This window comes from Chlamydotis macqueenii, chromosome 11, assembly GCF_036417535.1.
Source record: "Chlamydotis macqueenii isolate bChlMac1 chromosome 11, bChlMac1.mat, whole genome shotgun sequence".
Classification (NCBI taxonomy): domain Eukaryota; kingdom Metazoa; phylum Chordata; class Aves; order Otidiformes; family Otididae; genus Chlamydotis; species Chlamydotis macqueenii.
In genome coordinates, this window is record NC_141566.1 from 15,932,316 (window position 1) to 15,957,498 (window position 25,183).

The window sequence follows — 25,183 nt, forward strand, 5'->3', positions numbered from 1 at the left end:
TCTCAAGGCTGAGATATGAAAAAGACTCAAAAACAAAGGTAGGGCAACCAGCTTTGCAACATTTTTCATTTAGGTTGAGATCAAGTTTATGTCTATGAAATCAATTGCCAAAATGATTAAATGCCACTTTCGATTGCGAAGTAGGTAACAGTAACATCTACTTCCAGTGAATACAAATCCTGACAGCGCGCGGCTTGGCCCCAGGAGCTCAGTCCTATCTCGTTTAAGATTAGAAACGAGCTGGCAAAGAGCGCATTCCCCCTTTTAAAAAGGTGTGAGTTCTCAAATAGAGAGGAAAGAGAGGACTACTACGATAGCGCTAATAAGAGCCACAGTGACAGTTGACAGCCTAAATATATAGCAGCAACCGTTTAGCACAGGAACTGCTGCAGCTCCAATAAACAAACCCCCATTCCTTGCCGCTCCAGAGAGTACAGAGCATCCGAAGCGATAAACTACTCAGTGAACATATGGAAAATGGAGGGGGGAACCCTGAAATCCAGCAATGTGTGGAACTGCAAGATAAATATTACCATAAGGGTTGAGGTAATTACCTCATCAGCTAGAAGAAGAAAGATCAAAACAACGCATAGTTTGGATAGATTTCTTTTTTTTTTTTTTTCACCATTCTCAGATTTACAGTTAGAAACCTCACAGGGTTTCAAATCATTCTAGAGCAAAAAGTATAAAGCAACAGGATCTGCTGTAAAGTCTGTCATTTACGCTATCTAGGTAATGCACCAGGAGTAATTGCAAAAAAAGTCTACTTCCACTGAATCCCAATGACATCTGCATTGTAGTCATCTCACACAATCACGCTTGTCAGGAGGTGATGTATCTCCGCAGCTTGCTCCACAACAATCGACTTAATTCAGAGATAAACACACTGTGAAGATACGAGGTGTCATTTCCCACAGCCAGCATCTGGGTAAGACTCCTTGTGTTTGTAATCAAAGACACCAGGGAGCTCCGCTACCAAAAGGTCCTTCATTTTAGTAGGAGCTTTAGGCAAAAGCTTACAGTAGTTTGCATAAGAGTGTTAGTTCCTGTTAGCAACCTTTAACAGGGGTTCTGACGGATGCACAGTTCCTATCCACCAACTTTTCTGACAATAATTTAGCCCAACCCTCACTTTGGCTTTTTTAGCCATAATGCATCCCAAAGCTGTTTGCAAATCGCGAGCAAGGCGCCTCTTCTGCGGCTGCTGAGAAAGGCAGACAGGTTAAGCGGCTAACGGCACGAACGCTTCAGCACAGCAAAGCGATAGCAACATTACCAGAGCGTTTTGCTCCTCCCACATACAAAAAAACCAAAACAAAACAAACCCCACTCAGATCAGGGACTGAGTCTTCATGCCCGATGTTTTGCACCTCTGGCACAGAGAGCATCGCGGCTGCAGGGCGGCCGCACGTATGAGATTCCTAGAAAGGAATAGGGCGCCGGAGCAGAACTCTGGAAGGTGCCAGCGAAAGCAAAAAGCCTGATCTGCAATCAGCAAAGCACGGCACAGGCGTTCTGTGAAGCAGGAAGACAAAACCGGACCTCTAGACCGCAAAGTTATTGAACATACAACCAAAGGAGGTGCAAGTGTGGGAGCTTCCCCTGCTAACGTCTCCCCCACAAATAAATCACGTGTGTTTGTGTGTGTAACAGAGAGACAGACTGCTGAATGACCGGCACTCGGGTGCACGTGGGTATGCAAGTGAGGCAGAGAGCAATGGTGTGTGGTATCCAAATAAACCAGACGAAGGTGAAAGGGGAAGGGACTGGCACGGGGTACCTGTGTCTATCAGACCGTACAGGCCAGGAAGGGCAATACCTGCACCTTCATTTCACCAGTCTTTTCCCCACACCTGATGCACATCCCAGTTTGCATTAAATTAAACAAACCAACCCCCCAAAGACAGAACCCTTGCCAACCTGGTCGCCGCCTTCGCCTTTTCTTGGAGCCAAAGAGTTTGACTCTGGAAAACACATTCAACTTGTTCTTGTCGCAGCTTCCCTTGCTCTTGCTGGGGCTGTTGACACACTTACAGGCATTGGACTTCTCCCGCTCCCTGGCTTGTCTCTTCTGGCGGATCAGGGAGCTGGCGATGGCTGCTGCCATGGCCGCCACCGCTCCGGCACCACTGGAGGGTCAGGCACGCGGGGTTTGCTTGCCGGCTGCGGGCACCGCAGCCAGCATGCTGCTCGGCCCGTCCCCAATGCTGGGGACGCTGCCGGGCGCCTTGGCCGATGCCACCCACCGCCAATCGGCTTGGGAGCCGAGGAGACACCGGCGGGACCCTCGCACCAGAGTTCTGGGTCAGGATGCAACAGTTTAGCTCAAGTGTTTTTGTCCGCTGATATCTTTCCCTTTTGATTTTCTGATGCTTTTTTTTTTGTTTATTCCTCCCAACTTCTGGCAAGGGAAACTTTGCAGGCAGAGGCGAGCGTTTCTACGGAGATGGAGCAGATCACTTGCACGACATCCCTCCAAGCTTCTCCAGACGTGCTATTCACATGCAGACACGGCACATCCACTTGGCGCAAGATCATTGCATTTCTCCTAGCCTCAATTTCGCCAGTTAACTTTTCTCCCCACCCATCCCCTCCCCATTCAAATCCCAGCAAACACCTGTTAGACTCCGGCAGGGGCTGTCCAGTTGCAGGGGTTTTCTGGATCCTTTTTCCTCTTCTCCCTTAAGAGGGGATCCGAAGCAAACGGCGATGGAGATGCTGGGAGGAGGTGCCAATGCCCGGAGCCTCGGCTGCCTGCCGCCAAATGCCTTGGGAAGCCTCTTCTCTGCTCCTTACATGTGCTGCCAGAACAGCCTCCCCTCCATGGACGCGTTGGGCTTTTGCACTGCAACACTTGTCACCAGATGGTAAACAGCCAGAGCTCCCCTGACGCCCGGTCACCGGCAGCTCGGCGACGCGACTGCAGCAGCAGCAGTCGTCTTCAGGCAGCGGACGCAGGCACTCGCACACACCGCACGAGCTGTGCGCTGGATACAGAAATGAAGCGACGCAGCAAGTCCCTTATCACCACCCTTCCCCTCCTCCTCCTCCTCTTCCTCCTCCTCTCGAAGGCAAGGCAGCGAGCGGGAGACCAGCCCAGTGGCTTTTTTTTTTGTGCAGGGAGTTGCGGAGGGGCCCCCAGGATGCAGGCAGGGAGGAGGCAGGGGCTCAGGGTGGGCAGTGGGAATGGGTGCACCCCGGCTGCCCACCCTTGCTGGCCCCACGGGCTGTGGGTACCGGTTTTTGACAGAGCTGCCTCCCGGGGAGGCGCAGACACCCAAACAAACGTGACTGTGATGAGCAAATAGCTGGCACCAGGTTTTTGGCAGCAGAGTGAGGACACCTGGCCAGTGGCAGGAAGGTGGTTCAGCGGGGCAGGCAGGGATGCTCCAGCCACAGCTCTCCCCTGCCTTTCCCCCATCCTTACAGGGTGGCCTCCTCTCTGCCTCACTGATTTATTGGAGGCTTTTTTGCCTCTCTTGCCTTTCCTCCCCCCGCCCCCACCTGCTCTCAGCTCATTTTCTATCAGAGAAAGTCCTCAGAGAGAGCAATTTCCTTGTCATTGTCATGTTCCCCCTCTTCCCTTTGTCCCCCCATGGTGCCTCCGTGTCCCCTGAGGCCAGGCTCTGATGCCAGCTGGGTTTATTCACCCCCAGCTAAGTGGGGGCCAGGCTGTGCAGATACCAGGGCAGGGAGGAGCAGTGATGCTGGGAGCAGAGCCCAGTGTCAGTGCCTTGGTGGTTAATGCCTCAAACCCTGCACACATCCATGCCCCGTGACATAGGAAGCAGAAAGTCCTGGGGGTCCCCTTTGCAATGCACCCCCTGCTCTTCAGCATGCTTTCAACAGCTGGAGAGCCTAAAATAAAACCAAGTCAGGCTAGAAAAAAAACCAAGGATTTGCAACCCTGAAGGCAAACAACTCCTGAAAGAATTTATCCCCAAGGCAGAAGGGAGTTGAAGTCACTCATGGGCGCTGAGGCTGGGTGGGACATCCCATGAGCAAAAGGGGGAGGCTGCAGGCTGGCTCCTCACAGGAGCTGAGCTCAGCGGGGACAGCGATGGCAGTGGACTTTAGCCAGCCAAGCCTGGGAGCACAGGGTTGGTGTGACAGCACCGTATTTCAGATGCGATTTCAGACTCAGCCTGGCTTTGCAGGGTACCTGCCCCTTTCTTCCTCCCCCCTCGGCAATGCCCCATGGTCCTCTTCTCCCTCGCCAGGGTTGCACGCTGCCGTCCTAGGCAAGTGTAGCGGAAACCATGCCACCCAGCATCTTCACTTCCAAGAGCTCAATTCAAAAGCAGCTTGTGTACTGCTGCAAACATTACAGTCCTTCCCTGGACTAGGAACAGCTCGCAATGGGTCCAGATCCCTTTCCTCCAACTGGAAACTCCTGCCCTAATAAAACATGTTGTGTGGCCAGGCCTTAGTAACAGAAATGCCCATAATGCACAAGTTTTAAGACAATGTCTGACTGAAAACACAATGTGTGCCATCACAGTCTGAGACCTCACCAGCTGACATCGTATATTGAATTTGGCAGCCATCCACAATACCTCTTTTCTGCAAGAAGTACACGTATACATGCATATCTACATGTACAGGTATACACACACTCACCTTTGTTTATGAGGCACTTCACGGCATCCATGTAGAGGTACTAAATAAATACTCCTCATTTCTTATTTGGGTTAAACAGGAGGGTAAAAATAACACAAACATAAATTCACAAGTTCCACCACTACCCTCATCTGCCAGTCCACAGAAGACATGTGAAATCCAACCCAAGAGGCAGCCAGTTGGATATTATTAGCAATAACTCATCCTACTCAACTCACCAGTAACGTACTACAAATTTTGCCATCTTTCCACTTCCAATACAGTCACAAATGAGACTTGTTTTTCCTGAGACTCACCCATTACTTTATAAATATTCCCAGTTTGGAAAGCAGTGTTTGATCTTGAGATCAAAGTGAAGCTGCCTCATTGTGATCTCTACCATAGGTCAGATGACATTTCATTTTCACAATGACTAACTAGAACTCAAAATTTGGCTAACCTTGAAAATCCTGGGGAAAAACACTAAATAAAAGGAGTATTTAGGATATCTTTCTGCCAGCATTCCAGCTTGCTTGTTTAAAATCCATAAAGAAAATTCATTTGCACAAATGTTCCTTGACAGATAACTGAAGAGAGGAATAAAAATAGCATATATGCATAATCAGATTTAAGTTTCAAAAAACAGTCCTCCAGTTTTTGGTCTTGTTTTTTTTTTTTTTTTTGCATGATCAACCTCTCCATCTATCGGTACTCCTACAAACATGTCTTCATTTACTATAAATGGCACATGAAAATGAAGATCTTGTTGGGAAAACGTCTTTGGTACAGGAGCAGTCTTTGGATTACTTCAGCGTTACAGATATAAAAATCTAAAGGAACAGCTTTATTTTCTCTGAACAGCAAGAGCTGTTCACTCTCCACCATGCTAAGAAGGTAAAATAAAATAAAATAACATTCCAAATGTCTTTTTGAATGTAGAAGACAAGCAGATGCTCCTTGAACATACATCCTCTTTCTTTGTCTGTGATTATGGTAACAGGGCACACTTAAAGCTAAAGAGTAAATTGCCAACCCCATTTCAATCAGGAATTAAGCACCTCTTAAGAATCAGCATGGGACAGACTGGTACAGCTACTGCCAGAGACACGGCCATGAGCTACCTGGAGCTGGGATCCAACCCAGCAGCAATTCCACTTCAAAACAAAGTAGATAGAGATGTTGCCCACTTCTGACTTATATTTTTCCTCCCAGTCATCCATTAAGTTTATGCTGATGATTATTTCTATGATTCTGATCATTAAAATGTACCCGAACATCCAGAAGTTGCTTGGATTGGGCAAAAGCAAAGTCTGCGATGTGGTACCGCACTCCTCCAAACCCAGACGGGCTCTTTGACTAAGGCAGGACACGGTTTTCCATGAACACAAAGCATGCTGCCCTCGCTGCCTGGCTCCTGCAAGAAAAGGCATCAAACCCCCACCACTGGCCCAGACTGCGAGCAGTGGTGGCTGTTTCACTAAATCAGAGGAAAGTACAAAACTTCTGCTTTTTGCTCCATCCTCCTTGACTCATTTGCACCATGGCATGTCCCAGACCACTGCTGTTTCCCAGGAGTTTGAATCTAACCTGAGCACAAAGGATTTATAGTAGGTCGTATATAAGCAGGTAGATGCTGGACAAAACAAATGCTGCATGAAAATTGAGACCAGAAAAAAAATCATGAGCCAGCTCCAGACATAAACCCCACACCACCCCTCTACATTTACAAAACTGAAGTTGCTTTGGCGTGAGAAAAAAATTTCAGCCTGCCATGGGATGTCAGGAGTCCCTCTCGAGGTTCTTTGGCTCTTGCTGGGGTTACGTGCTACTGCTGTTACAGAACAAGCAGGAAAAAAAAAAAGCCCCAGGACTCAAATCTATGGACTATTTCCAATACCTACACTCCCCAAAAGTAGAGAATTATTTTCTGAAAAGTGCCACCAGAATCTCTTCTCTCTCTTTTCAATTTGAGATAAACAAGGCTTCATCCAGTCGGGTATGACACAGCAGCGCTGAGGCCCCCAGTGATTTTTTTTTTTCCCTCTTCTAAGTAAACAGAATTACTATTCACCAGGAAACAGAGCTGTTCAGACCCAAGCCCCGCATCACTTAGCTCCTCCGTGAAACATCCCGTGGAAATGACTCAGCCTTTCCTCTGCAGCCAGCTCCGCCGCTGGACACAGGCGCTGCAAAGCAGCCAGCGTCTGCCAGGGTGCCAGGTCGCTACCGCGAAAGCCGGCTTTTACCCTAGATATGAGCCAAATAAAGAGCTGGCTAGAGGTTTATTTCTGAGTGCAAGGTGGAAAAAGGTATTAGTGGAAGAGCTGGGCTTCAGGAAGCTCCAGAGCTGAAATTTGAGGATATTTTCATCAACAGACCAACCGAGCTACCTTAAAATTAACCTTAATAGTAAAGATCAGCTTCAGTAGCCAGCTGCAGACCTTTATACCAGTTGTGATGCTGTAAACAGAAGTATTGTTACATGGAGAGCATAAAGGCCCTTGTAAACAGTGACATGGATGTCCCTGCCTGTGTCTGTGCCATGGTTCTTTGCAAAAGCGCACTGTCTAGCCCTGCTCAGTAACAGGAAAAAAAAAAAAAAAATTAAAAATCCCTGTGACATCGGTATAGACATGTCCTCTGGACCCAGTTTATCTACGAGCTCACTTGTTGTTCACAGGTTTAGGTGGCTGGTTGATTTTTGTCTTCTCAGACTAGAGAATCACAAATCCCAACAACAGAAGAGATCCCAGCACAACCAGTGCACAGGACTGGATGTGCTGAAACTGACCCCCATCCAGCAAAGCAGAGAAAAATGTCCCCGTCTTAAACATCTGAGTCATTTCAATAAGACTACCGAGATATTTAAAAAATAATTATGTGCCTGATGCATTATAAAAGGTTCTCATACCTTAATCCTGCTCTTTTATCAGATCTGCACATCTGCTAGGACAAGGTTCACCGACTCTGACAAGAATTTGGGCTGCCTCTTCATGACTGACATGCCCTGCTAAATGCTGAGGATGGCCATGAGATCTCACATCAAGAGCACCGGTTTCCTCTCAGATTCTCAGAGGAAAATACTAATGAGAGAAATCCCAGTTTCTGCTCCTTCCCAGCTGTGAATTCCTATTTCTTTACAGCACTGTCTCTGTCAAAACTGGATTTGATCTGACCTGGTGGTGCAGGCATTTTTGGAAAAGGAGGGCATTGTTTGAAGCTAGAAAAATGGAAATATTTTTGCCTAGGTTAATCCATATTCAGTCATCCCAAAATGTCAACCACAAAAGATCGTCTATCCAGCGCATAAAAGATCAGTGCCAATCAGCTAGGAAAGGTCACAGAACAAACAGAAGAGATCAGCTCCCACAGCTCTGCTGGCTCCCAAATTGGGAACACGTTATTCCAGTGTCTCCAGCGGCCCAACCTGAGCCCTTGCACTGCACTTGCAGCAGTGACCGACCAAATTCTCTCTGCCCACTGCAAAGCCATAGAAAAAAAAATAAAAAAATCAAAAACCAACTCTGGAGCCTCCCACATCAGTATGCACAGAAGTATCTGTTCATTCACCTCTCAGCACGACAACTCTCAGAAACATCAATGTAAATGACAGCATATCATCCCTGAAATATTTACATCTCAGCATGGGACACATGAGAAGTGTGGGCTATATGCCACTGTCAAACTTAACATAAGGCCACTCTACACATGACAAAACACTGTAAATAGTCATTCGCAGACCCAAAGCAGGTTGCCTGGAGATTGGCATAGTGCTCAAATGGATCTTTTCCCACCTTTTCATAGATCTGACGGTTCATCCATTGTCAAGAGCTTGACAAAAATAGACTTGCTGGGTCTCCAGTGAGTTGGAGCCTCTAAGAGTTCCCCCCTTCCACTGCACCCAAGCATTCCTACCAGCTTCTCACAGCCATGGTCCTTGCTTTGCTCAGAAAATTCTGCCCTACTGCTTCACTTCACGTAACTACAGAGCCCGATTCGCCACGATCATGTGATGGATGCCAAGCTTGCTGTTTCCCATTGCTGTGCTAATGACGTACGACCCATCTGCTTTCTATTAATGAAATCAAATTACCTGGGCTGGATCAGAAGAGCCTGGCAGTGGTTTTCTGTGACTTCTACCTGACTGACAAGATCACGGCACCAAGTTCACACAGACAAATGAGAATGCGAACAGAGTTGGTAACAAATGAATGGGACTTTGAGCACAAAGTGCCGTGTTTTGGATGAAGGCAGGGCTTGCCAGGAGCTGGAGTTATACCCTGCACTGGGCTAATGTTTCTGCACAAGTACAAGCGCAGCCTTCCTCCACTTACCACCATGGAACTGGAACAAGATTACCTGAGCAAAAACGCTGGTCTCAGTTTCAGTAGCCAGAGGGAAGGTATATCCTTGAGTATGAGGAAAAGGGCTATGAGCCTGAACTTGAGCATTGTCTCAGTTCACCATATAATAATCACATTAAAAACGATGTAACAAGACATATCTGATGTAAGTTCAGTGATGTAAAAGTTAGGTTTATCTAAGCTCATCTGACCAAATATTTGGGCTGTACAACCAAAAAAGAAGAGAGAAAGGCATCTCCAGGTGGCAATTCATGCACATCCAAAAAAGTACCACCATTTTCAGAGCTGCATGAAAGAACACACTACCTTCCGAACTATCATTGTGGGGTGATTCAAACTGTAACCTACATAATGCATCTTCATACTAAATATTTACCACCATCAAAACTAAGTATCCACTTAATGAAGGGCCATGTAGCTCAGTGTCTTGCTTCTGGCAGTGCTCAGTAATAGATGTGCATACAACAACCGCCCAAGCAGTCACACTTCCCACACACACGTACCTTCCAGCAATTGGCCTCATGGCAACTCCAGGCTTAGTAGGAGCTGCTGCTGGCAAGAGCTGAGCAAAGGTGACATCTATAAATCACACAGAGATTTTTGAGGTGAAAAATACAACATATCATAAGTAAACAGAAGGGAATTCATTAGCATAAGTTGGATGCACTCTTTTTGCAAGCAACACTCACAAGTAACATTGGCTAGCAAAAGAGGAATGAGAACCACAAGCCAGTATTTGCTGTATTGGATTTAAACAGGTTTGGAGAGTAGAAAAATTCTGAAAATTGTGTATGCAAATTCTACATAAGCAAATCAGAAGAAATGTAGATAAGTCAATTCAGAGAAGGCAGCTAATAGCAGAACATCTGCTGCTGCTCCCAATATTCGCATTAGGTGTCTGGGTACACTTCTGGGGACTCAGACCTCATCAGAAAACACAGAAAGGTTTTGTTGCTATGCAGAGGAACAATGCTCAGGAATCAGAGAAACAGAGACGAAGCTGCCCGAGCTGAGCACTGTTATTCCTCACTAAAGCCCAGCTGAACTACAACAGGGACACATTTGCTTGTACAGAGACTGGATAACCGTCCAACTTGTAGCTGTATTTCTACCTAAAACCACCACAAAACTAGCAGATTAAGCTGCAGAAGTAGATACAAATATAATACTGTTGTTTTAATTAAATTCCCAGTCTGTACGCATGGCGTTCTCAACTCCCCACAGTCATACTGCTAAATCATGCTGAGCTAAACTCACAGCAGAGAGACACCATATTTAGCAGATGATGATATATCATCAGAATTTCTGTCCTCTCCTTTCAACCATCTTCTCTTTATCATTCTTATTTTCCATCTCTTCCTGCCAGGATCTTCTTTCCTTGTTTCATTAAAAATTACAATATGCTTCTCATGAGCAGTAGCCACAAAGAACCATTATTATCTCAATGTCCTTATCCTTCAGTTGAGGTCAACTTGATCTTGTTTACAAACAAATAAACTTAGTTTAGCTTCATCTACAATACAACTTTCCAAGGCCTAGGAGCTTTTAACTAGGAAAGAAAGGACAAAGAGCAGAATTAGATCCTAAGGCACAGAACTAAGCCTGCTAGTTTGTAAGAAGTTATCTTGGCTGATCGTTCCATGCTATAATTCAACCAATTCCACTCAGCCCATTCCATGTAACCGTGATGAAGGAAGACCTCCTTGCATTTGCTTGTATCCTATATGGGGCAGTTACGAGAGGTTAAGGAGTCTAATTGTAAAATGGGACCTATATGTACAGCTGCACAGGTAAAATGTGAATACAGGTAAAATACTGAATTCATTTAATTCTGCAGCACTCTGCAAGGCCTGCAGGGATTCCCAGGAAGTTTCTCCCTGCTAATTCTGGGAGAAACTTCCACCTCCCTCAGCCCTTTCTTTTTGTTTTACAGCTTGATAATATAAGAAATGTTTTATTCAGTGACTATATTTTTAAATCATTATTGCCATAAATTTTAGCCTACTTAAAAAGCCCGGATATAAATTCTTTTCAGGAGGCTTTTGGTAAAATATAGAGTTTCCTGTACAGGAAGCATCATTAATTTGTAAACAGTTACAAACCAAACAAATGGGACGGATTTCCAGCACTTTCAGTCGAAAAACCAAACATACACAATTCCGGCTAAAACCAGAAGCAGGAGGGACACCTAGAGTTAGTTCCTGTAACTGCCCCACCAAGGTCATTCACTTTCTTCCCCAGTTTTGTTTCGGTCACTGGTGATATTTAATTACAACAACGTACGCGGTGCCTCCGGCTGTAATTAACGGCGGACTTGCCCGAGCAGGGAGGGCCGCGGTGAGTCTGCACGTAACGCTGTGGTTTTCGTATTTACCCCGGGGGTCGGTGGAGCCCCCCGGGTCCGGATGCGCCGGCCGCAGCGGAGGAGCCCCGGCCGCTGTCCGCGGTGCTGATCCGCGGTGCTGGTCCGCGCCGCCACCCCGCACCCCCGGCAGAACCGGCCCCGGCCCTTCGCAGAAGCTCTGCAACCAAACATCGCGGTCCACCACCGACCGCCAGACATTTTCCTTCATATATCGAGGCTAGGCAACGTACTCCCCGAAAAGCTAACCGACAGCAAAAAATCTTTGGATGGTTTCAGACCCACTCCACCTTCACTGCGACCATGTTATAAAAACTTGCTGCTTTCGCAAAAGAGCAAGGCATTTAGTCGTTATTAACCTGGGCTACATTTTATATTTTGTAAATGCATTTTTAACCCGTCAAAACACTGCAGACTGCTTCCTTCACATTCTACACTTTACAAGACTTAGATTTACTCTATTAATTTCAAAGACCAAAAAAAACATGGATGCCGCATGCAATGTCACAAAAGTTGTTTACTAACCGTGTTATTTCTAATAAAGAATTATATATATCCCAGACAGTTAATATCTAACTCTCACAGTTAATATCTAACTCTGTACACACTGCCTATCAGTTTATTGTTTGATATTGGGGCGTTTTCCAAGAGTCCTTGGATCTGTTTTTCTCTTCTAGCTGTAGGGCGTTGGTTCTTACAGTAATCTGATCATATCATATACCAAAGGCAGAGAACACACTTTTTCATTATTAAAGAAAAATAAATTACACTATCATAAGCTTTTAACTAAAACATTTGCAAAAGAAGAGAGAAACACTGATGTTTTTGCATTAAAAAGGTTTTTCAGTTATTAACACTATAACAAGACTGTCTTCAGTTGCTTTTAGGCACAGTACTCTCATGAAAGGCAATTAGAACAGGACTGGAATCATTGCTGTTTTTCTTTAAAGCAAGATTTATACCTGACAAAAAGCTTGAGTACAAAATTAAGTAAATACGTGGCACGGATTTTTAAAAGGCCATAAAATCAACCTGTGCGACATTTGAAACACATATTCAAACAGGACAAACTTGCCAGTTCAGCAGCATATTTAATATATCTACAGTTCCAATCAGTAGGAATTAACAATAACACTTTCCTTTTCCTTCTTAAATAGTGTATTTTTAGAGTTATCAAAGAAAATTCAGGAAGTCAAAGAACAATGACATTCTTAATATTAACAAATATTAAGCTTTAATTTCTTTATATAATTTGTTATCTCTACAGAGTCGTCGTCAGGAAATACCTCCTAGTTTTTCCCCTCTAAAAATATTGCTTAAATACATCTTACCTGAATAGGACTTCCTTAACCCCAAAGCCATGCTGCTTTACAAGCTGCTCCTACCCAGACAATTGCAGTCTACATTTGGAGCAGACACACAGGGAGTAGATCAGAGAAAGTTTAAGGCATATTTAAAGTATTCTCTAAGGTACTGGCCAGAAACATCAAGCCCATACTCGCGGTATAGAGAGATCATTAATGGGCATTAGTGACAGACCATTATGACTTTCAGAGATCATTAAAGATTCATAATGTAGCTGTATTTGTTCTGGCAACATCTAACCATTTCTTGGACATAAATGTACATTTTTCCTACATGATTTACTTAAACTTATTATTTTTGAGTGTCAAATTTTATTTTCTGCCTCCTAGAATTACCAAGAATGCCTGTAACAGGATACCATAGTGCATTACGCCAGCCATAGGAGCCTGGTGCTTGGTTTAGCTGATACCCTTTATTGTAAGGCATTTTGCAATATGAATAGCTCAACAACATTCATGAAGTAGAATATGTACCATACTTTCTTTCTTCTTTAAACAAGCTGCATTATTGATGTACTGTAAATGTTACAAGTATAAAAAGCACTTAGAAGAATTACATTCGCTAACAATACTGAAATAATTACCTTCTGAAATTTTTAAGTTTTATCTCTTAATTTCAGAAAAGCTTGTTGTTTGGTATTTGGATGCTGAAGATACTTTAGCTGGGGGTCAACCAGCTACTCGTAATGCCATTTTGACAAGTGAAGAAAACACCGAGATTTGAAGATGTACAGTACTGCAAACACCGTGGTCCACAATGTGACGACAGTTATACTTCAATTGTGTTAATCAAGGGCTGGATTTGAATTTTCTGCTGCTGAACTTGACTGAGACCTTGTTTAACTCATCCTGCTTCAGCACAGCAAGTTAAGCCCATGCTCACATATTATGTAAGTAATGAGATTTAGGCAACTGAGAAGCAGAGTCAGATTTTGAAGTCAAATACTGTCTCTAAGTGTGATTTGGTCATTGTGGAGTCATATACTTAGAAGTAATATAGAAGAGCGATTTAAAAAGGCTCTGCCTCTTCCCCAGGAGTTACCACTCCCTCCAAGACACGTTTACAAGTCACATATGTGTGAGCTTGGTTTATTTTGCAGTGCAATGGAACCACAATAAGAATATGCCAATTTGCACATCAGGAGAAAACCACTGAACTCCAGCTGAGGAGCCGTAACTTCTTAAGTCCTCTAACGCAATCACTTGCAAATGCATGAGACATGCAAAGGATCAGACCCTTAAAGTCACAGATGAGTAAGCTTTTTCCAGATGTAGGGCTTTAGGTACTAAAATGAGATCTAGCAACTGAAATCACCAAAGCATTTTAACATGTTGTAGCATTTATGTTTTGCTGAATCTAGACCTGAAAGGTGAATCATGCCAATTTACTACTTATAAACAATATTCCAAAACCAATATTTCAGTGTCTACTAATACACATTACTGTTTACGTACTTGGAATCCACAACAAGAAGTATGTAGAAACAAATCATGCTGTGAATTGAAAAATTTTAGAATATTCACTGTTTATTATGCCACAGTTGCTTATAATGAAGTTGTGCATATTGCTGATATCCAAATACAATGAACTATTAAAAACATCCTTAATTATTGCTGCCAGAAACAAACAGTACCACACCAAGAAAAACTGTAGTGGGGCAAAAAATGAAGTTGATTCTGAGACCTATCCACTTGGAAATGGCACCATTTTCACCAAAAGAAGTCAAAAACCCATGTGGAAGAACATCCTCAAGCACATCTCTAATCGCCTGCTGAGTTCTATCGATTTCAAACAACTGCCCTTGAGTCGATAGGTTTTATGTCACCCATGTCAATTACTGACAGGCAGTCAAAAGCCAGCAGTGGCACTGCTTAGTGCTTTGCGATTATAAACAAGGTTAATCTGCTTGTAAGAGTAGGTCTTTTTCCACGAGCACCAGTGCATTTAACTCCTTTTCCCAAAGTCTACATTAATTTGTAACGACAGCTCCCTAAAATTTACGCAGTTCTTATTAAAATTTCAGTATTCTTTCCCTTCAGCTACCTCAAGAATGCTTTAAGCAATTCAGAATCATTCTTACGGCTTTACAATAAAATTGGAGTTGCATATTGAAAACACAACCTGCGTCCATCTAATCCTTATTACCATCTAGTTATTCATTGCATATTAACTTGTTTTATTACCTTTACTAATAAAAGGAAAGTACAGCTCATGTCTCATCTCCACTTTGTTTTGATCACTTGATGCCTATTATGTGCCCTCAGTAGATGACTAGAACCACCTGGCATAAAGGAACACAGCTCCTCTGAGATCCCCGTGTTCAGACCAGCTAAGACCTTACTACCAGAGCATCAGTTACCTCTGTGGAGGTTCAGTTTAAAAAAACAACTTTATGTCGTGGTGTAGGACCTGCAGCAAAAGGCCTACAAGTAGAATTTGTAAAAATACAGTAATTTTAATTTTTTTTTTCCTTATGTATCAATAAAAATCAAGCTGACATTTGCTATGAAGTACTCACTGGAGATGACCATGTTATAACTAGGGGATGACTGATGTATAAACAATTAAGGGAGATGAGAAAAGAATGTTTGGAGAGGGCATTTACATTTCTAACCATCCAAGGAGGAAAGCTCAAATTAGCCCCCCAAAAGAGACAGTAGTGAGTCACCCCCGGGCCCTTTACGGCACAATTTGATGAGTTTACCCAGGGTATTATGTGCTGCACCTATTCACTTTATAGGTGACCAGAACAGACAAGTGGTCAGGGCTCAGCAGGGTTTGTGGCCCCATGTTACCTTCCTGGCTGGTATAGGGAGGGCACAGCACGGACTGCATCAAGCACTTTCCTCCCGGAAAACACAGCCACGCTACCAGCACGGTGCTCTGCCTTCTGTGCCTGTTCTCCACAACAGCCAAACTTTGTCTAGTTTGCCTCTATGGAACGACGCATGCTGAAATAAGGCCCCAAGCACATCCAAAGCAGCTTGTGTGGGATACAAGAGAAATCACACACGTTATTGCTCTGCTGTGGCAGAAAAACAACCCCTTTCCATGACTGCAACATGCGATTAGATTCATAATCTTGCAAACTATCAGGCATTCCCATTTCAACTAATCCTACTTTGCAGTTTTGAACCAATATCCTTCAGAGAGGGGAAGGAAAAAAAAAAAACCAAAAAAACCACCCAAAACCAAAATCACACTTGATCTTATTCCCTGGAATCCAGCAACAAAATCCCCACCCCGTTTGTCTTGCAGGAAGAGGCTGAGAGCTCAGGCTCCAGTTCTGCTGCTGCTGTACTGACCAAAGAATCTCAAATGCAAAACACAGACAAGCAGGTGCAGTGCTGCCGTCTTAGCAGTCCCGCAGCACCATCATGCAACATCGAACGGAGGCTGCAGCAGAAACCTTCTAGGGAAAACCAGATGATGACTAAAAGAAGGTTCCTGCCTTCTTGGAGAAGGGGAAATAAGGAGAAGAGAGTGCTCGGAGCTGGCACCCAGCCAGACAAAACACCCATTTGGGGTTTTAAAGCCCGTTGCTCTGCATAGACCATTTTTGTAGCAGCGATCATTATATTTTCATAGATACATTCAGCTGTTCATGTTTTAGCTCAAATTAATCCTATTTTATATGTATTTCATATTATTAAAAACATAATATATATCAAATATATCTGTATATTTGCCTGGAAGTATCTGTGATTCCATTAATATTTTTTTTTCTCTCTCTCTCTCTTTTTGACCTGATCCTACTACTCAGTCACGCAATCCAAAATAAACAAGAAACTCCTCAAAGAGTGAAACTATTTAATACTCACGCTGGGAATGCTTCCGTTTGTCATTATTAAGGGGAAGCTGTGTGAAGCCAGCGCAGCACAGATGCTTTCTTGCCTTGGCTTCATCTGCCACCTGGTGGCATAGTCCCAGGGAGCAGAGAGCTGTGCTTTTATGTATATCTTTTTATGTATATCTTTTTATGTATATCTTTTTAATGTATATCTTTGGAAGATACTCTGCATGTTCCAAGAGGCACCTGCAGTTTAGTGCTGGCTGTAAAGCCGCAAGATGTACGACCAGCACTGCAGCTGCAAATGTCTATGCAGTTCATGTCCACATACAACGCAGTATGTTTAAAAAATGTTCTGCAATTAAAACATTTAATGCTTTAACAGAAAGGGGCAGCTAGAAATGCAGATTTTTGAGGAAGCTCAATTGCAAAAGCAGGACTCACAGTCAGATATAGGACTGGCAGCAGGAAAGTGTGAGAACCACCGTTACCTGCCTGCAAACAGCTCGCAACACTCCGCTGTTACGCCGTGAGAATAAAGCAGCAAGGACAGACTAAGTACTGGCCTAAACTTTTTAAGCTATTGTATTTTATTTGGAATACAATATTTACTATTATTCTATTCAAAACATTACAGTAAAGTTGCAAAACAAAGTATAACCCCAAATAAGTCCTTTGTTCTTATTCTGAAATCAAGAGCCCTTGTTTGCGTTGCCCCACGCATTGCCCAGGGACCGGGTGACGCTGAAGCTGCCCTGCTAGGGCGAGCTGGCATCTGCGCCACATCACTTCGCAGCCATGGGTGGGAAAGCAAATATTCATTACCAGGAGTTGTCCCCTTGGGGAAAACCTGAAGGCCAAGTCTGCTTGGCACAGTGTCACGCTGTGCAGGGACATTCAGGCCGCCTTGGGTCCAGCAGCATTGCTGTTAATTTGCAGACAAAATGCTCTGGCAAGCATTGCCAAGAAAGCACAGTATCTTTGCACCGACGCACTCAGGATAGGTATCGTGAATCATTTCCACCTCTGATATATGGGAAAAACAAGGCAAATACACATCAAGTTACCGGCCAACGCTCCCTGTGCACCAGGGAGGTGGCGGCAGCCTCATGCATTTGCTTTTGGCAGGATGACGGCAGCAGCTCAAAGTAAAGCCCGCGCTCCTTGCTTGGCTCATACCGTATGCACATGTCTTTGCCTGGGCTAATGTGGGCAAATGCTGATGAACACAGAGCAACCATTAAAAAAAAAAAAAAAAAAAAAAAAAAAAAGCTACAAGTATTCCAATAGCCACCCGTGTATTTACATGAGCTCTGTGTGATGGCATCCTTCTGATCTGTTATACATGGAAAGCAAATTTCAATCACATTGGCAAACTTCTACCTCATACACCGTTTTTACTCATTAAACACAGAAAAGAAAGCACAGCAGACCTCATAACAGCATGATCCTACTCATATCTGGTATTCCAGGTGTTGGAGAGCAATTCTTAAAGCTAAAAGAAGCATTTTCCCCTATTTTCCATTACAGACTAAGATTAACCCTTCCCTAGCTTGTCTGATAGAGGAAGAGAGCTGGATGCTGCACCTGTTTGTGATGAGGTTTGCAAAAGCACCCAAGACAACTGGGAGCATAAAACCCATTACATTTCCCTGACATGCAGGTATCGAATTCCCTAAAGTGCTTTTGGAAAACTCCACTAAAAAATCACATTGGAACAACCGCAAGAAAATCCCGGGCAGCTGTCAGGGATGAGGAGGTCAGCAGAGACTCCACCTCCATCCCCCTGAGATGAGGCTCCTGCAGCCCAAATGAACTGAGTCTGGTGGTGACTATCTCTCTACCTGAGGAAACCCCAAAGACCCTGGTCCAGGTCAGAGCCGAATGTGAAGCATCCAAAGCCCTGTCCTGGCCAAACGGCGGCCAGCCCAACCACAGCGGCTGCAGCATGCAGTAACGAGCAGATGGTTTTGAAATGACTGTGCCTCCTGCCAAATCTGACCCGTTCTGACTCCTCTGTTTCTGCATCACCCGAGCCATTTGCAAACGCTCTGTGCACACACAACTCACAAGAAAAGAAAGCTCTTCCCTCAGCAGCCTACAAGCATTCACAGCCAAAATCAATACACACATCAGTGCTTGTAAAAGTCATTTCATTTATGATAATTAAATAAATTAGCTCCAATAAAATAATGATTTCACTATTTACCAGAAGAAAATAATGGGTTGAAAGTAATTTAATTTGACACAAACCTGGGGTTGGGTCTAATCCTTCAGATTTTATTCTTGATTTTTGCTGATATTTTATAATGGTGGGAATCGTTATTATTTTATTTTCCTGCAATAACACATGAGAATAAATAAACTACTGAAAACATTGACCTAAGCCCTTGACAGAAAAGGATGAGCAGACATCCCTGAATGTGAGTTGGCTGCGCTGTTTGGAAAGTCAGCCTCAAGTTCCCTGCATGCATGATAACAAAACCAAAACACTGCAAGTGGATTCAGATCACATCCATACCTGGGAATTTCTGATGCGAAGACACAGAAATCACACAGGCATAAATAAGACGGAAGTCTCCATCCTTGCCACATAAGTTAATGCCTTGAAAAAGTTTCACTTACGCACAAAATTCAATATTTTTGTTCTAAATTTCCATTCCACAGAGATGCTGCACCAAATACTGCTAGAAAAGTGTCAGTGAAAAACATGAACAGATTAAATGGGGTCTTACGTGCCAGTATCACCCATCAGGCTGTCATTCTCATTACTAAATACATTATCCCAGCACTATGCTTACATCCCAATTTATGCTACAAATGGGGAACTGATCACACAGGAAAAGGTTTGTTAATACAAGATGGTTAGGTGTCTTCACCAGAAGTACAAGCATAAACCTCAGTCAGACAGAAAAGCTCTCACCACTTATTTTGCAGATATTTTGGCCTACTTTAATCATTAGGGAAAAAGCACGTGTCAAGCACTCAAAGCTCAATAAAACATTTGCCACTAGAGGAGGCTATTTCACAATTTATTTTTTTTTCCAGTGTACCAGGAGAAATTCAGTGCAGTTTCCACAAAACCACCACTACTGTTTTCCAGCGAGTCCTATTATGAACTAATCTGAAATCAGCAAACTTATCAATAAATGTATTTGTACTTAATCTTGAGCCAAAGGAAAAAAAAATCCACAAAACTCAGAGTTTATAACCTGGATAATTTCTGTCCATTTTAGTATGATGGCACATTTTACTGCCTGTAGAGAGCTGCTAAAGGGAATATGTTGGTGAACAAGTCAGGGGGTTTCAGGGACTGTACTGATTTGTAAATACAATAATATATTTAAATATATGTAGGAAAGATGGGGAGAAACTCTTCAGCAGAATCTGTTGTCAAAGGACAATGGATAATGGTTTTAAAATAGAAGGAGGTAGCTTCATATTAGACATCAGGAAAAAAAATTTTCACAATGAGGGTGGTGAAGCACTGGCACAGGTTGCCCAGAGAGGTGGTGGATGCCCCATCCCTGGAAATATTCAAGGCCAGGCTGGACGGGGCTCTGAGCAACCTGATCTGGTTGGAGATGTCCCTGCTGCTTGCAGGGGGGTTGGACTGGATGGCCTTTAAAGGTCCCTTCCAACCCAAACCATTCTATGATTCTATGATCCTCAGCAGAAAAACTTCAGTTGGATCAATTAGCAATGAAGCCCTGCCATCAGCAAGTGTATAAATTTTCTTCACTATTTCCCATCTCTCTCTCTTTCTTCCCCCCAATCCCCAAAAAAAAAAAAAAAAAAAAAAAAAAAAAAAAAAAAAAAAAAAAAAAAGTCTTTTGAGCACCTGTCCCCGGATTCACATGCTGGATACCTCAGCCTCAGACCTTCAGACTCTAGGCCCCAAAACTAAGGATTGATTCCCTTGAAGAATTCCGTTGCCTTGCATTTTGTTCCAGAACTGAATAGAATAAAATTTTAAAATATCCCAATTTTCTACAAAACAGATTTGTCCTTTCCAGTCTTGTCTAGGTATAAACAGATATTAATGGAAATGGGCCGTGTAATTCTGTTGGACAAATCTTGTGCTCATAAAACATCTCCGGCTGATGGGCCCAGAAATAGATGCCCTTTCTCCATCCACAGAACAAGAACAAGCACATCCCAGAGGATATCAGAACAGCTATGGGAGAAAGGCTTGTCCAACAATCCAATTTTTTTAATGTATCCATCAAAGGTTGTTGTACACTGTGATATCTTTAAAGACTCCTTCTTGTCTGTTCTTTAACTTGAGCAACAAAGGCTCAGACTTGGGTTTTTTTGGCCACAACACCCCATATTCAGGTAAGGCTCATGGTCAGAGAAGCATCTGACAGAAGGTGACAACTGCAAGTTTCAACCATGCTTCCAGAGCTCACCTTGAGCTTTACCACCTCCCAAGGGAGCTCAGACACAGATGCAGGTTCCCAGGTGGCAGCCCTCCTTTAGAAATGACCCAAAAAAAGCCACCTGAGTCCTCTGCCACAAGTCAGGCTAGGAAGTGTCTCATACACTGGGAATACCTGAGAAGTTGGAAATAATATTGCACAGGGCTTAAATGTTGTGGGTACCACAACTTGCACCATGCACCTGGGGCTCCAGGACACTGGAACAGCACCTCTCCCGCAGCAGCACTTTCGACCCCAGCGCTTCAGCAGCAAGTGCCCAGGTTCATTTTCAGGGATGGAGCCTGGAAGCCACTTCGTGATACCTTCTGCACCGTTCCTCTGGCTTCCAACTCATAAACTGCAAACCTGACTCTGCATCATTAAACATTCCCACCTCCACGTCCTTTGCAAAGAAGTGGCTGTAAAACTAAGCAATTTAATTTAATTACAATTTTTTAATTAAGCAACTGTGTAACTAAGCGATCAACTACAGCCGTGAGAACTCCAAGTCCACATCTCAGCATTAGAGGGAGTCCTGCTCCCGCTTAATTCTCTTTGCAGAGATGAGGAGGAAAGTTGGAAGCATGGCTTTAGGGAACGGCATCCCAGCAGTCTGTCAAGAGCACCAGCAAAACAAACAAGAAAAAACCCTGAGAGCATATTTAATGCCCGGCAGTGGTCCCACAGTACACAGCAGCATAAAAATTTGGTCCCTCTCGTCATGTCAAGCATTCGCATTTCTGCTCTAAGCAACACTGGTCTGAGCTGCAGCGCTTGAAAGAAGATTCACGCAGATATTGAAGTTCAGTGACCTTGGAGATCCAAAAGGAAACATGAGCCTTTCACGTAGTTAGCTTTTATAGCTATGGGCTTGGAGAAACCCGTCAGACATGGGCAGACAGACAGGAGTCATCCATCCCTGGTTCTTGGCTATTGTAGTAATGACTGATGAATACAGGCACCCATAAACGGGCAGATGACTCCAGTGACATCATGTTCTTAAGTACTACAGCAACAGAGGCAAAGAAAGGATAAAGGCAGACAGGAGACAATCCACTCACGCCCTATCTGCACATGACAGCATGAGCCACATTACCTTTTTCCATGTAGATACTTCGTCGTGTACCTGGACAGCTGCTGAAGGCGTAAGCAGATTCAACCAAAGCAAACGTTTGCCAGCGCCTTGTCTGTGCAAACATCATCAGGCCGTAACGACTGCAGCATATTCAAGAATCTGGACAAGATCTTGACTTCAGGGCTTGGATCGAACCTATTCCCAAAATATTATTCTGGATTCCACTGTCATACAAGTGGCTCTGTAATCAATAACTGGGGAAGAACAGCTTCTTAAAACCATTTTTAGAACAACAGCAGCAACAAGAAAATAGCTCTGATAAGGACACTACAAGCTCATTGACAGGAGAGCTCTGAATTCCTCTGAAGAGGTGAGTTCCCAAGATCCTGAGCTCCCAGCAACCGAGCAGCTCATTTGTTTGAGCATCAACTAATACGCTAACAGAAAACAGGAAAAAGTTAAGCTGAGGAAGAATAAAAAAAGCAGCTAATTTCATCTTCTGTTTGGGACATTGGGAAAACCTAGCTAATTTCATCTTCTGTTTGGGACATTGGGAAAACCTACACAGACCAAGAGGGGCGCTGAAAGAGCAGGACTACAAAGAGATGTTCTCCGTGCAGTAGAGGAACCTGTGCTTAAGAAAATATGAGCATTTCTGAGAAATGATGTAGGGGATCTGAAATGGAGCTTCCTTTCCCTAGCTCCTGTTTAAACACAGTCATGATCATCAATGCCCACATGCTGTCACCACCCAGAGGTTTTTCAAAAAGCTGTGTCCTTGTTGAAAATCAAAGTGCTTTAAGTCAGGCACCTAAATCTATGCTTGTGTTGCCTAACTCAGAGAAAGGTGAGCCTCATGTTGCAGCAGCCTCACAGCTCACCAGCACCAGGAGATGGTCTCAGCCCACCAAAGACACAGGCTGACAGAGGAACCTAAACCTTCTCTTGCAGGGACGTGCCAGGCAGAGAGCTGCCACCAAGGCCACTGCCAACTCAGAGGACTCCAGCACCGAAACTCAGCCCCATTTTCAAACAGGATGGCTCCTGGAGTCAGTGCAGCAGCTAAGAGATCTTCTTAGACATGGGACTTTCCAGGATGTAAAGGCGTCTGGTTTTCGGAAACATCAGGTCTCACCTGCATTTCTCAATTTGGGTACACAGACTCAACTGAGTGTTGAAATAATCACAAATACCAGAAATCTCAGTAAAATGCAGAAAGGAGCTAAATTTCAGTGAAAATTTTCCATCTAAAAATTCTAAGCACAGATGAACAAACATTATTTTTCAAGATCATAATGACAAGTACATATCATCCCAAATGTCAGGATCTTAAACAAACTGCAGATTGTGCTACCCTAAATTACTGTCCAGCACATGAGGCTGTTTTGGGATGTCTCTAGGCCCATGCTGTCTTACAATTACTTTTGAAAGAAAACAATACACTACAAACCCTGAAATAAATATTTCAGAAATACACAGATTTCTAGCATTTTCTTCACTTTAGAATCATAGAACAGTTTGGGTTGGAAGGGACCTTTAAAGGCCATCCAGTCCAACCTCCCTGCAAGGAGCAGGGACATCTCCAACCAGATCAGGTTGCTCAGAGCCCCGTCCAACCTGGCCTTGAATGTTTCCAGGGATGGGGCATCCACCACCTCTCTGGGCAACCTGTGCCAGTGCTCCACTACCCTCCTTTAGTTTTAAAAGTGGTAACTGAGGATAGAGTTATGGTCTAGAGATTGGTCTCATTTTTATACTTTTTTGTGTATTGAAATGATCTCTTGATTTAGGGTACCTTTGGTCAGCAGCAAATAACTTTAATAGGCTTGTTACTTTGTCATCAGAGTTTCAACACTTTCATAGAGAAGAGGATTTTTCACTTTGCCAGTTATTACAGGAAAGGTGTTAATTCAGGTGACATTTTTAAATTTTCTGTGAATCTAGAAGAAAGCGGTGAATGGGGTAAATGTTAACTGACTATCAATGGCAGTTGAATACTATTGCACATGCGTACCGTACTTCTAAATTAGTTTTTCTTCAACTTCTTATACTGTCTTTTATGTCAATCACCGTTCTTGGAATAAAAGGTCCATCCTCTCCAGCTGGCATCTAACAGGGTATTCAATTGTATTTTGGAGCCAGACTCTGGCTTCCAGTTTGCCCAGTGACAATTCTCTCTCTGTACCTTCAGATTTGACATGGCTGGGACACAACCCCTGTGGAGTGTCCATCAGGGTGTAATTTCTGTGAGAAACATTCAGACAGAGGAATACTGCTGATCTGCCTCTGCACAAAACTCTACACCCAGTCTAGGAGGAAACCACCCCCTCTGAAGTTCACCCTCATGACCATTCAAGGAACTCTGACAAGTGCCACCATAGGTACCACCTACCTTTCTGGTGCAAAATATATGGAGCCTATTAAACCTTCTCATCTATACACTATCATTCTAAGGAAAATATAAGGGATATATCTGACTTCAAAAAATTCTTTCTTTTTTGGGCCCTGGATAACACCAAAATAGATGGGAACGTTCTTCACTGTTGATTAGCTTAGGCCAGGGTAAGCACAACTATCGGATAGGAACTGGAGATGGACGCCCCATATACTGCCCTTGTTCAGCACTCAGTCTGGCGCTTTCAGGACAGCAATAGCATACAGAATTTTCTGGGGAATTTGCTGTCTTCCAAGGTCTGAGAGTGCAGGATTTTCTTAAAAGGGGGAACACTTCCAAGTTCATTCTGTTAACTCAAGCTTTAACTGCCCTAGATAGAGGGTAGGGGATGGTGCAGTCCTACTCTTTTGTGCGTGTTCTCTCAATGCTGATGACACACCACTTAGACTGATGGGGGTATGCACTTTCCGCTATTTTTAGGCTTCTGCAAACCTAAAGATGGGGCAAACAACACTACCCGAGCTGGATAAAACAAGGTAACACTGAACAGAACAGGTCATATGAGGAAATTGTGTGGGATGTCGATTTTTATCATCTATTTCCTTAAGTTAAAACACAGAGGAGCATATTCTGTGCATTAATGCAGCTGTCACACATGAAGGTGGCCACTTGAACATACGACTAACGTACAGTAATAGTAACATCCTTTTTGGCAATCCAGCCAAAGAAGTCAATGGGGAATCTGAGTGCCTACTTAAAGCACTAAAAATGGCTAAGTGCCACTGGAGACGGACACAAATATTCCACCTCCC

General features: G+C 43.7%; 1 protein-coding gene across 4 annotated transcripts in view; it reads right to left on the bottom strand.

The window, feature by feature from the left end:
• FGF13 (fibroblast growth factor 13) overlaps positions 1 to 25,183 on the bottom strand; it is a 252,010-nt gene that overhangs the window by 56,871 nt on the left and 169,956 nt on the right. Inside the window, exon 1 of one of the 4 annotated variants that reach the window (XM_010122536.2) lies at positions 1,921 to 3,006. The exons of the other annotated variants lie outside the window; for them this stretch is intronic. Within the exon in view, the coding sequence (XP_010120838.2) occupies positions 1,921 to 2,107 (187 nt within the window). The 5' untranslated portion in view covers positions 2,108 to 3,006. Of the gene's footprint in view, positions 1 to 1,920; positions 3,007 to 25,183 lie in introns of those variants that run through there. 4 annotated transcript variants of the gene reach the window in all.